The sequence below is a fragment of the Pleurodeles waltl genome, chromosome 11, assembly GCF_031143425.1.
Source record: "Pleurodeles waltl isolate 20211129_DDA chromosome 11, aPleWal1.hap1.20221129, whole genome shotgun sequence".
Classification (NCBI taxonomy): Eukaryota; Metazoa; Chordata; class Amphibia; order Caudata; family Salamandridae; genus Pleurodeles; species Pleurodeles waltl.
This window is the reverse complement of record NC_090450.1, coordinates 537774176-537787922: the sequence shown is the minus strand read 5'-3', so window position 1 is coordinate 537787922 and position 13747 is coordinate 537774176. Positions and strand designations below refer to the sequence as shown.

The window sequence follows — 13747 nt, the reverse complement described above, 5'->3', positions numbered from 1 at the left end:
TGGAGAAATGCTGGGTGGAAGGAAAATGTGTGGCTCCTCTCAGGTTCCACAACTTTCTATCACAGGAATGTTAAGAACAAGTGTTTTTTTTGTTTTGTTTTTTTTTATACAAATTTTGAGGTTTGCAAAGGATTCTGGGTAACAGAACCTGGTGAGAGCACCACAAGTTACCCCATCAAGGGTTCCCCTAGGGGTCTAGTTTAAAAACAAAAAATGCACGTTTGGTAGGTTTTCCTAGGTACTGGCTGAGCTAAAGACCAAAATCCAGAGCTTAGGCACTTTTAAAAAAACATGTCAGTTTTCAATGTAAAAATTTGATCTGTCCATGTTGTGTTTTGGGGCATTTCCTGTTGTCGCGGGCACTAGGCCTACCAACACAAGTGAGCTTACCCTTATTATCGGGCGATTTGGGGGGAATGCTGGGTGAAAGGAAGTTTGTGGCTCCTCTCAGATTCCAGAACTTTGCAGCACTGAAATCTGAGGTAAAAGTGTTTTTTTGGAAAATGTTTAGGTTTGCAAAGGATTCTGGGTAACAGAACCTGTTGCGAGCCCCACAACTCACCCCATCCTGGATTCCCCTAGGTGTTAGTTTTCACAAATTCACAGGTTTGGCAGGTTTCCCTAGGTGCCGGCTGTACTAAAGGCCGAAATCCACAGCTAGGCACTTTCCAAAAAAACACATCAGATTTCAATGTAAAAATGTGATGTGTCCACGTTGCATTTACTGTCGCGGGCAGTAGGCCTACCCACACAAGTGAGGTACCATTTTTATCAGGAGACTTGGGGGAACACAGAATAGAAGAACAAGTGTTCTTATCCCTTGTCTTTCTCTACATTCCTTACTTCCAAATGTAAGACAGTGACTTAAAAAAGAAGTCTATTTGAGAAATGCCCTGTAATTTACATGCTAGTATGCCCATTTTGGAAGTACAAAGGTTTCCTTGATACCTATTTTTGAGTCTTTATATTTCACCAAATAAATTGCTGTATACCCGTTATACAACAAAAAACCCATTGCAAGGTGCAACTCATTTATTGGCTCCGGGTACCCAGGGTTTTTGCTGAACCTACAAGCCCCATATATCCCTGCAGCCAGAAGAGTCCAGCAGATGTAACGATATATTGCTTTCAAAAATCTGCCATAACTGGAAAAAGTTATAGAAGAAAACGTGGACAGCAATGGCTCTTTTTTTCACCTCAATTTCAATATTTGTTTATTTTAGCTATTAGTTTCTGTAGGAAAACCTTGATGGATCTACACAAATGACCTCTTTCTGAATTCAGAATTTTGTCTACTTTTCAGAAATGTTTAGCTGTCCTGTATCCAGCATTAGTTTCACACCCATTTCTGTCACTAACTGGAAGGAGGCGGAAAGCACAAAAAATAGTTTAAAAAAAGAGGGTGGTTATGTCCCAGTAAAATGCCAAGGGTGGGAGGGGGTCAGCAGCTAAGGGATAAAATATCTGCACCCTGCTTCTATGGGCAGTAAATCCTATTTATTGGTGACTTCACAATATTTGAAATGATGGTTTAGGCCTGTCAGAAGGGGTTATTTCACAGGTCAAATGTGCTTTTTAAAACTGCCACAGGCAGGGTGGTACCTGTGTGCAGCAACCAGGCTGTGCACAACTGTAGTCTCTCCCATGCAGCCTGTACCCTTGCGTACACGTGTTTACATGTAACCAGCCAAGCTTGGTGGCTCTCCCCAACCCCCCAACGATGCACAGCAGCCTTATCTCAAAAAGTGCCCAATGTTAGTAAAATTGCACAGTTCGGTTTATCATAAAATTACACGAAGTGTGACTCGGGTAATGTTACTCATGCACAATAAATGTCCAAAAACAGGTGATCAAAAGCAACAAAAAAAACGTATCTAATAAGTGGGCAGACCCTATTTGCAACGGGTATCATAAAACATTCCAGTGATGATTTTTTTATACGTGTCAGTGTCATGCAGTGAGTAGTGAGTTAAGTTTATTGCTTGCTTCTGGTATTGTGTGAGAGCTTTCTGAAACCACCATAGTTAAAAATGCTAAATGTTGGTCCATCTTCATTTTTCTTACCTTCCAAACTGAATAATGAAGATGATGATAAAAGAGGTAACTTATCAACTGACTCCACACACGACTACTGGGAGAGCCCAACAACAGTAAATAGAGCCTTCGTGAATAAAGGAAAAAACATTGAAGAAGTGACGAAAGGGAGTAAGTATCTGGTGAGAAAAAAATCTGCAACAGAAAGGGCATTTTCTACAGAAGAAAATCAGTGACGGTTATCAAATGAAAAATTAAAGACGTAGTGAGGAAAAAAAACTATTGAAAGAAGGAAGTGGTCATATTCTAAACCTATTAGGGTGGTAAAGTTGTTCAATAATGCAGTCAAAGCAGGACATAGTCAAAAGCAAGCAGACACAGACGTTTGGGTTGGTAAAAGTGGAGTTAGCATAATTCCAGGTTCTTGTTAACCTAATACCATATTTGGAAACAGGTCATTTTAGTGTAGTGTATATTGCTCATTCAGGTCACCTTTCTACTATAAGAAAATTGACAACGTCTTCAAAATCAGATAATTAATGTATAATGAATCTCTCAATTTTGCACAAAAAAAAAAAAAAAATGTCCGAACATCTTAGAGAACTGAAACTCAGATGCAACAGAAAAATGCACAGCTTTTTTAGGTCGGGCATTGTAGCGGTCAGGCGCTGCTTTTTCGACGTGTTGGTATGTATCTGGGCTTTTAACAACGCCCACCTCACGCCCATCACTACCACTCGTTCGTGGCTTGCCCTTCAAAAAAAATCCTTGGATCAAATTAGTAAATGATTTACCTTTTGTTACCGCCTTGGCCATCGCCCCTGTTACATGGTTAATTGCACTGCACGATTACCGATTAGTTTAACTGCGAGAGAACATTTTTCCCTTTTGTGTTGTGTGTCTCTTCTCGCTGATGCTCATGGCGCTGTGAATCGGCCTCCTTATGTGAAACTGTTTAACTTTTCATTTTCAATTTATGTGGCAAGAAAAGTCGGGTTAGGAGCCTAGAACGCTAGTAGCGCTAACTCGAACAGACGCGAGACCCATTGCGTTGCAAATGATTGTTATTAGTTGCTTGGTAGTTATAAAGCCTATTTTATGTGATTTACATGTACACGAGGACCCAATGTGGTATTTGGCCAAACCTTATGTGTCATGGGAAATTCTCTTTCAGGGTCATGAGAATATTGGATATGAAACTGGTGGGGAGAAATTTTTTTGATCCTTCAAGCGCTACAGTGCTACATCAGTACAGGTAGGTCAGATTTAGGAATTCCTACATTGTTGAAATCACTGTGCTATGCAAATACCTGCTTCACACTTCGCTCTGTTACCGCAGTAAAGGTAAGGTGTGCTTACGCAATTTAAAACCATGCACAAGTTCTAGAGCTCAAACAGTGAATGGCAAAATATTGCTGTAATAAGTATCTTACCACATACGCTGGCTGCTGACTGACATTCAGATTAAGTTCGAACTGTATTAATGATTCGCATTAACTAGTTACATTTGCTAGTCACAACCAAAGCATGTCTCTGGTCGTCCATATTTGTTCTTGCACATTTTGAGAGTGCTGTTTCTGTCATCCACTGGTCTACAATCTTTGCCCCAGGAGGTGATAGCCAATCTGATAATTGGGTTTACCTAACTACTGCGCAGGTTACTCCTATACTTAGTGTTTGCTCACTGGGTTTCACTGGTTAACACTTTTGTTAGTCCATGACTTCACGATAGTAATATTCTCTTGAGTCTGCCAAAAAAATGCTTGAATTGAGACATGATTAGAACACAGTAGCACAGTTGTTAGACTGGCAGTTTGAGCACATTTTATCAGCTCTGGGTTTCTCTGCGACATAAAAGTAGACTCCGAGTTAGCTGTAAGGCTCAAGAGCCAAATTTGTGAGTAGCCTTTTTGCAAGCAGTATTACATTTTGCTAACCAACGTATGTATTTATAGTCCAGCTTGTAAAATTCTGAAACGGAGTCGCGTTAATAATTATGAGAGAGATCACAAATTGCGGCTCACTCAGATCAGACAAAATCACAAGGATAGTGGCCTGTAATCGTCAGTAGATCACCATGTATGTGATTAATTTTAAAGAAAGAAATATTTATTTGAGCAGCCCGTTTTCTTTAAAGGAAACAGGTTTGCTTTTAAAATTATATGTAGTTTTTTTTAAAGGTTCACAGAGTTGGCAGTGGTCCCCTGCATCACTAACAGTTTTTCCTGAAACCTTTACAAAAAAATTCACAAAGGGGAAGATGACCAAAGGGATGCCTCTACCTTTGCAAATCTGTTACCATGCCAACTTGGAAGTGGGTAACTTTTTACTGGATTGAAACTGGAATTATGGTTGCAAACCACTGATGCAGCAGATACATGTTCGATTGTTGAGGGACTCGCACAAAACGCCCCTTCCAAACACTAAGGGACTGTTTCGCAAAGGGCCTCCACACTCGTGGCTGAGGCACCACACTCCACAATGGAAAATGCTGTACGGAGGTCCCAGCAGGAGTGTGAGACCCCTGTCATGAGTGCCAGGCCACCGCCACGAGTGCAGAGGCCCTTTGTAAATCAGGACCTGAATCAGTATCCATTTGCAATCTCATGTTAAGGTTCATAAACTTTACAGACTCCTAAAATTGGGGTTGCTATACAAGAAAAAGCTTTTTGTGGTCGCAAACTAAGTTTCTGAGTGTTTGCAACCATAACAATGGTATGTACATCTGGCCCTATGATCCTAAAAATCATACAAAAAAACATCTCTATTCTTCAGTTGAAGACTGAGGTCAAGGATTTTTTTTGGCTTATGGTTCCCCATTTTAAAATTATGAAGTTCGGGGTTCAGTCATGGCTGCCCAAAAGTGGAATGAAAAACATTTGCATAATGCAAGATCTCGTAGAATTTTGGTGATCATTCAAACCTTGGCCATTCCCCTAATTAGATCAAACGTTTCTGTTTCATTTTGTGTTTTAAAGTGTTAATTTTAAGGCTCGTTCTCAGCATCAAGATGGCATAATGTGAAAGGAAAAATTGCATAGCAGTTGTTATTACTTTTCAGTCATTTTCCTGAAGTTCCACGCCCAGGCTTCCAAGTGTATTTTCTTCATCAGGACAGAGCTGGCACAGTCTCATTCAAGACCTTCTGACCTTCCCTCTGACTTTGGGACATCCAGGCTGTGGTCCTGGTTCTGTGGAGGGAGCTCCTTTTCTGTCCCTGACAGGCCTTTGCCTTTTTGGCCTGCTTATTTCATGTTTTTTCTCTGGACCCTTGTACTTTGTTTTCCATTCATGTACTCCAGTAATGCCTCTTCTTTCAGTAGGCACAGTATTGGGAAGTCCTGAAAGTCAGTATTTGGATTTCCCTGCAGCTGGCTCAGGGTCTCCTGTGGTGGCTGGTAACAGCCACCGTATATGCTTGAATTCCTTCTGCACTCCACCGCAAATGGCCACTGAGGTGACCAATATTTCTTCCCTCTGGAAGTGAGTTAATCTTGACAAACTGGAAATCAGAGTTCTGTGGTCTTCTGACATTTGGTAAAATAGAAGTATCAGGGCCCAAGGTATGCCACAGCAGCTGGCACCAGCCACACATCCTGCCACGCCTGTGGAAAACCAGTTCCAACATTACCTTCTCACCATCTCAGTGAGGGGCCAATGTATGCCACTGCAGCTGGCACCAGCCACAAATCCTGCCACTCCTGTGGAAAACCAGTTCCAACATTACCTTCTCACCATCTCAGTGAGGGGCCAATGTATGCCACTGCAGCTGGCACCACCCACAAATCCTGCCACTCATGTGGAAAACCAGTTCCAACATTACCTTCTGACCATCTCCGTGAAATAAATGTGACATTTTAGAATATTACAGGTCACTCCAAACTGTAGGCATGGTCTGCAATTGTAAATGTTATAATTTGCTGTTATAAACTGAATAGCTAAACTCTTATTATGTGGCTACAAAATAGGCTGATATTGTCGCCATGTGGTGAACTCTCATAAGCAAGAGTCCCTATTTAAAAATAAATGCCGGTGCCGAGCCTGGGCAAAAACCTGCACAAATCAAACATTGCTGATCACACTTCTTTCAGCGCGAGTCAGTGGCCCCCAAGACTTCCCATCCTATGATAGTGAATGGATGCTTTTGCAGTAGATGTTAGCCCTTGGCAACTGAAGCTAGTATTTCAGTAGTGACTAGTAAGCAAAATGATTATGAAGTGACCTTGTGTCTTTCTGGACTTGTTAATGAGTCATCTGGCAGAGAATAATAATTTGACAAATATAATACTTCCCTAGAAGAAGAGACTAGTGTTGTAAAGAACCTAGGTCTGGGGCTAAAGGTTTTAATTTATGAAGTCCTTTCTGAAATTTTCTAGAAAAAATAATTATCAGCAGCAGGTGGTTAATTCCATCGTGTTAGCCAACCAAAAGAACATCCAGCTATGGGCATTAGTCAGTCTAGCATGGATGCAGGTAAACCCTTAGTGTAGAACACCGAATCAAATTATTCATTAAAAGTTAACCAAATATATTTTTCTAGTCTGAACTAGTCATGTACTACATCAATGATGGTACTACATTATGAACATTATGAACAAGCAAAAGGATAGGGATCATGGCATACAGTATTAAAAAGTTTGATTGAATGGAAATGTTGGCGTCCCAGTTGGATGCAATAATTCACCCAAGGGGAGTTCCAACATATGAAGGGCTAGGCTACCTAATGTTAGCAGTCATTCAGTTTTCATGCTAGGTATACCTTAGGGTTCCTGTAAGCACTAAAGCGCATTGACATAATCCACTGCATAAGGAGCATGGGACTTTGCTGTTCTGTAATCCGGTCATAATTAGATAATGTGAAGTGGAGCTCCGCCCCATCTGAACCCTATGATTATTTGCATCTCTAATTTACAAATCGGGAAATAGGGGAGAGCTTGTTAATGATTGAGCTTGTGCCTATGCTCCCTATAGGTTCCAATATTCGTGTGCAGCTACAATTCATGCTCTTATTTTAGGGGCAGTGAGTTGTTCACGGACATGTCCAAAGAGGTAAACTCTTTGGGTATTTCAGTGTTAGAATCCTCTGTCCACTGCTTATTACTACGCATAGGCAATTTCGGCAGCATCTAAGGGAAGCTGACTTATTCAGTGAGGGGGTCTTCTGTAACTTATCAGTTACGCAGTACCAACGGGAGATTGGAAGTGAATTCTCCAGTCCCACATGGATTCCAGGTCCACGTCTTCCTCTGCTTATATACATCAGCTTCCTATTGTGTCTGTGACCTTGCATTACAGCTGGGTACGTGTGACGTCTGTTTGCTGCTTCAGCTTGATGACTACTGACAGAAAATGGTCCTTTTACAATAGTTATCAAACATAACAGACCGTAGTGTTAACTGGCTTATCCTTTGACTAGCCCAGGTATGTCACTTATATTCAAGATAGTATTTCTTTCATGTTTCTATCAAAATCTTTCTTATGGTACAAGTCCGGACTGACAGAAGTCTCACTTTTTCTTTGAGTGTTTCTCCAGGCTGATTAAGCTTCCTAAACAGAATAAAGTTTTGACAGGAGTGCTTCTGTAGCAGAATTTTGAAAGTCAATTCAGTTAGCTCTACAATGCATTGAATCATGATGTTCCCTTTGGTAAATTCCATAGTAACGTTTCAGAGGCACGTTGTAATAAATGGCGAGTAACGGTTTTATTTGAAGGCCTCTGGTGATCTTTGCAAATATCAAAGCAGTAGACAGTAGTAAAAGTGGATTATTTTAAAAGCTTTTATCCTACAGTTGGCTCTTTACATGTCAGCCTTATACATTCACATTACCTAGCTGCAGAAAGTACAATGCAGTTCTTCTACAAAGGTACATGACGCATTCTATATTTTCTCTTTTCATCTGTCGTTAAACAAATAGATCCATTCTGGACTATTACCTTTCTTTAAAGTGTTGAATTCCTCCAAAATGTTTCCTGTGGAATTAGCCGTAGATAAAACCATATGAACTCGTACATAAGAGTGTGGAACTGTACAAAAGTTATTAATTTCTGAAAAGAATACAGGAATACGCCATTCCTGCTGGTTACAGCTATGGGTTCTCCAGTCAGAGTTTCTCATTGTGTATGTTTACAGACATCAGGATCCTTGCAATAACGTATTCTCTGCTTTCATATTGAAAATTGTTGACTTTGGATCTCATCAAAGCTGTATTACGAATCCCTGCAGAAGCAGTTCTTGTATTGTCCAGATGTGTATTTTTACTAATGGATCCAGAAATCAAACGTACGTGTGTGTGTGTATATATATATGTTCGATGGCATGTGTAGCTGCAGATACACATGCTGTGCACATCCCGCCATCTGGTGTTGGGCTCGGAGTGTTACAAGTTGTTTTTCTTCGAAGAAGTCTTTTCGAGCCACGAGACTGAGGGACTCCTCCCATTTCGACTCCATTGCGCATGGGCGTCGACTCCATCTTAGATTGGTTTTTTTCCGCCATCGGGTTCGGACGTGTTCCTTTTCGCTCCGTGTTTCGGGTCGGAAAGTTAGTTAGAATCTCGGAAAAAACGTCGGTATTGTTTGCGTTCGGTATCGGGTTAGTTACAACAGATCGACACCGAATTTAGAAGAGATCCGGTGGCCCTTTGGGGTTTTTTCGATCCCCCGTCGGGGCCTGGTCGGCCTGGCCACGTGTGAATTCAAGGCTGATGGAACGGACCCCATTCCACTTCTGTCCAAAATGCCATAACAAGTATCCGTATACGGATCAGCATCTGGTCTGTAACTTGTGCTTGTCCCCAGAGCACAAGGAAGATACTTGTGAGGCCTGTCGAGCGTTTCGGTCCAGAAAGACGCTAAGAGACCGAAGAGCCAGGAGACTGCAGATGGCGTCGACGCCGACAGAACAAGAGCGTTTCGAGGAAGAAGAGGAAGCTTTCTCTATCCAAGAGTCGGACTCGGAAGAGCTCGAGGCCGAAGAAACGCCGAAAACCGTGAGTAAGACGTCGAAACATAAGACTCACGAGAAGTCAACAAAAGCCCAGGGGACGCCACCGCCAACAGGCCATGGCTTAACCCAAACAAGCGGTGACTGTTCCAAGGCACCGAAAAAGGGCATGCTGGTGTCGAAGTCATCCGACTCCGGTCGAGATACCGCTACACAGCAATCTCTGACCCGAGACATCGGCTCTGAGAAATTTCGGCACCGTCACAGCGGCACCGAACAAATTCGGCATCGAGACACCACCACGCCGAAAATTACAAAGGTTTCTTCAGAGCCTAAAAAGACCTCTGAAAAAGTTTTGGTTCCGAAACATCCAGCCTCGGAGCCGAAAACAGGTTCCTATACAGAGGAACAAGGATTGGCCTCCCAAATGAAAAAACATAGATTTGGAGAGGAACTTCAAGCTGTAGAGCCAGACTATACTCAAAGGAGGCTCCACATTCATCAAGACACAGGGAAGATAACCACTCTTCCTCCAATTAAAACAAAAAGAAAACTTGCCTTTCACGAAAAGGACAAGGAGCCACAGGCAAAGGTGGCAAAGAAAACAACTCCACCACCTTCTCCACCACCATCAGTGCACACATCACTAGTAGCAACTCCTCCACTGATGCACTCCCTGACTCATACTGCCATGAGTCAAGATGATCCCGATGTATGGGACCTTTACGATGCTCCAGTATCGGACAACAGCCCAGACTCGTACCCTACCAGGCCGTCCCCTCCTGAGGACAGTACATCTTACACACAGGTGATCGCAAGGGCAGCTGCTTTCCATAACGTCACCTTGCATTCAGAACCAATTCAGGATGACTTCTTGTTTAACACGCTAACCTCCACTCATAGCCAGTACCAAAGACTACCTATGCTCCCAGGAATGCTAAAACATTCAAAAAAATCTTTCAGGATCCTGTTAAAGGCCGAGCCATAACTCCAAGAGTGGAGAAAAAGTACAAGTCACCGCCAACAGATCCTGTTTATATTACAACGCAGTTAACTCCAGACTCGGTAGTTGTCGGGGCAGCTCGTAAGAGAGCAAACTCTCATACCTCGGGAGACGCACCACCTCCAGACAAAGAGAGTCGCAAATTTGATGCTGCGGGCAAAAGGGTTGCAGCACAAGCAGCAAACCAATGGCGCATTGCCAATTCACAAGCGCTTTTGGCAAGATATGACAGAGCTCACTGGGATGAGATGCAACATTTGATAGAACACTTACCCAAGGAGTTCCAAAAAAGGGCACAACAAGTGGTGGAAGAAGGACAAAGTATCTCTAATAATCAGATACGGTCTTCAATGGATGCAGCAGATACGGCTGCAAGGACAGTAAATACTGCAATAACAATAAGAAGGTACGCTTGGCTCTGCACGTCAGGTTTCAAGCCAGAAATTCAACAAGCCGTGCTAAATATGCCATTTAATGAACAGCAGTTGTTTGGGCCAGAAGTCGACACTGCTATTGAGAAACTCAAGAAGGACACTGATACGGCAAAAGCCATGGGCGCACTACTCCCCGCAGAGCAGAGGCACCTTTCGCAAAACACCTTTTAGGGGAGGGTTTCGAGGACAACCTACAGAAACCACAACATCACAAACAAGGCCCACTCACCAAAGCCAATATCAGCGGGGAAGTTTTCGGGGGCAATATAGAGGGGGACAATTCCAAAGAGGTAGAGGGAAATTCCAAAGCCCCAAAAGTCCTCAAAATAAGCAGTGACTCACAAGTCACCCATCCCCATCACATAACACCTGTGGGGGGAAGATTAAGCCAATTTTACAAACATTGGGAGGAGATAACAACAGATTCTTGGGTACTAGCAATTATCCAGTATGGTTATTGCATAGAATTTCGAGAATTCCCTCCAACAGTCCCACCGAAAACACACAGTATGTCGAAACAACATATAAATCTTCTAGGATTAGAAGTTCAAGCATTGCTCCAAAAAGAGGCAATAGGATTAGTACCAAAACAAGAACTAAACACAGGAGTTTACTCACTGTACTTTCTAATATCCAAAAAAGACAAAACTCTAAGACCTATGCTAGATCTCAGAATATTAAATACATAAATCAAATCAGACCACTTTCCCATGGTTACATTACAAGAAGTAATCCCACTGCTCAAACAACAAGACTACATGACAACACTGGATCTAAAGGATGCATATTTCCATATACCAATACATCCTTCACACAGAAAGTACCTAAGGTTTGTATTCCAAGGGATACATTACCAATTCAAAGTGTTGCCATTCGGAATAACAACTGTGCCAAGAGTTTTTACAAAATGTCTAGCAGTAGTAGCTGCACATATCAGAAGGCAGCAAATACATGTGTTCCCGTACCTAGACGATTGGTTAATCAAAACCAACACGCAAAAACAGTGTTCACGACACACAAATTACGTCATAGAAACCCTACACAAACTAGGTTTCTCAATCAATTACTCAAAGTCACACCTTCTGCCGTGTCAAACACAGCAATACCTAGGAGCAACAATCAACACAGTAAAAGGGATTGCCACTCCAAGTCCACAAAGAATCCAAACATTCCAAAATGTAATACAAGCCATGTATCCAAACCAAAAGATATAGGTCAAATTAGTAATGAAACTCCTAGGCATGATGTCCTCATGCATAGCCATTGTCCCAAACGCAAGGTTGCCCATGCGGCCCTTACAACAGTGCCTAGCATCACAGTGGTCACAAGCACAAAGGTCAACTTCTAGATCTGGTGTTGATAGACCGCCAAACATACATCTCGATTCAATGGTGGAACAGTATAAATTTAAACCAAGGGCGGCCTTTTCAAGACCCAGTGCCACAATGCGTAATAACGACAGATGCATCCATGACAGGGTGGGGAGCACACCTCAATCAGCACAGCATCCAAGGACAATGGGACATTCAGCAAAAACAGTTTCATATAAACCACTTAGAACTGTTAGCGGTGTTTCTAGCTCTGAAAGCATTTCAACCCATAATAACCCACAAATACACTCTTGTCAAAACAGACAACATGACAACAATGTATTACCTAAACAAACAGGGAGGAACACACTCGACACAGTTGTGTCTCCTAACACAAAAAATATGGCATTGGGCGATTCACAACCACATTCGCCTAATAGCACAATTTATTCCAGGGATTCAGAATCAGTTGGCAGACAATCTCTCTTGGGATCACCAACAGATCCACGAATGGGAAATTCACCCCAAATACTGAACACTTACTTCAGAATGTGGGGAACACCACAAATAGATCTATTTGCAACAAAAGAAAACTAAAAATGCCAAAACTTCGCATCCAGGCACCCACAACATCAGTCTCAGGGCAATGCACTATGGATGAACTGGTCAGGGATATTTGCGTACGCTTTTCCCCCTCTCCCTCTCCTTCCATATCTAGTAAACAGGTTGAGTCAAAACAAACTCAAACTCATACTAATAGCACCAACATGGGCAAGGCAACCTTGGTACACAACACTACTAGACCTTTCAGTAGTACCTCATATCAAACTGCCAAACAGACCAGATCTGTTAACACAACACAAACAACAGATCAGACATCCAAATCCAGCATCGCTGAATCTAGCAATTTGGCTCCTGAAATCCTAGAATTCGGGCACTTAGACCTCACACAGGAATGTATGGAGGTCATAAAACAGGCTAGAAAACCTACCACTAGACACTGTTATGCAAATAAGTGGAAAAGATTTGTTTATTACTGCCATAATAATCAAATTCAACCTTTACACGCATCTGCAAAAGAGATAGTAGGATACTTACTACATTTGCAGAAATCGAAACTAGCTTTCTCTTCCATTAAAATTCATCTTACGGCAATTTCAGCTTACCTGCAAATTACGCACTCAACTTCATTATTTAGGATACCAGTCATAAAAACATTTATGGAAGGCCTAAAGAGAATTATAGCACCAAGAACACCACCAGTTCCTTCATGGAACCTCAACATTGTCTTAACACGACTCATGGGTCCACCTTTTGAGCCCATGCACTCTTGTGAAATGCAATACTTAACGTGGAAAGTTGCATTTTTAATTGCCATCACATCTCTAAGAAGAGTGAGTGAGATTCAAGCATTTACCATTCAAGAACCATTTATTCAAATACACAAAAATAAAGTTGTTCTACGGACCAATCCTAAATTTTTACCAAAAGTAATCTCACCGTTCCACTTGAATCAAACAGTAGAATTACCAGTGTTCTTCCAACATCCAGATTCTGTAGCTGAAAGAGCACTACATACATTAGACATCAAAAGAGCACTAATGTACTACATTGACAGAACAAAACTAATTCGAAAGACAAAACAACTATTTATCGCCTTTCAAAAACCTCATACAGGAAATCCTATTTCAAAACAAGGCATTGCTAGGTGGATAGTTAAGTGCATTCAAACCTGCTATCTTAAAGCTAAAAGAGAACTGCCTATTACACCAAAGGCACACTCAACCAGAAAGAAAGGTGCTACCATGGCCTTTCTGGGAAATATTCCAATGAACAAAATATGTAAGGCAGCAACATGGTCTACGCCTCATACATTTACCAAGCACTACTGTGTAGATGTGTTAACTGCACAACAGGCAACAGTACTAAGAACATTATTTCAAACTACTTCAACTCCTACAGGCTGAACCACCGCTTTTTGGGGAGATAACTGCTTATTAGTCTATGCACAGCATGTGTATC

The 13747-nt window shown here is 41.9% G+C and overlaps 1 protein-coding gene across 2 annotated transcripts in view; it reads left to right on the top strand.

Moving 5' to 3' along the window:
* PIWIL2 (piwi like RNA-mediated gene silencing 2) overlaps window positions 1–13747 on the top strand; it is a 1291255-nt gene that overhangs the window by 500575 nt on the left and 776933 nt on the right. For both annotated transcript variants that reach the window (XM_069213952.1, XM_069213950.1), the window contains exon 11: window positions 3209–3289. In XM_069213952.1, the coding sequence (XP_069070053.1) occupies window positions 3209–3289 (81 nt within the window). The remainder of the gene's footprint in view (window positions 1–3208; window positions 3290–13747) is intronic.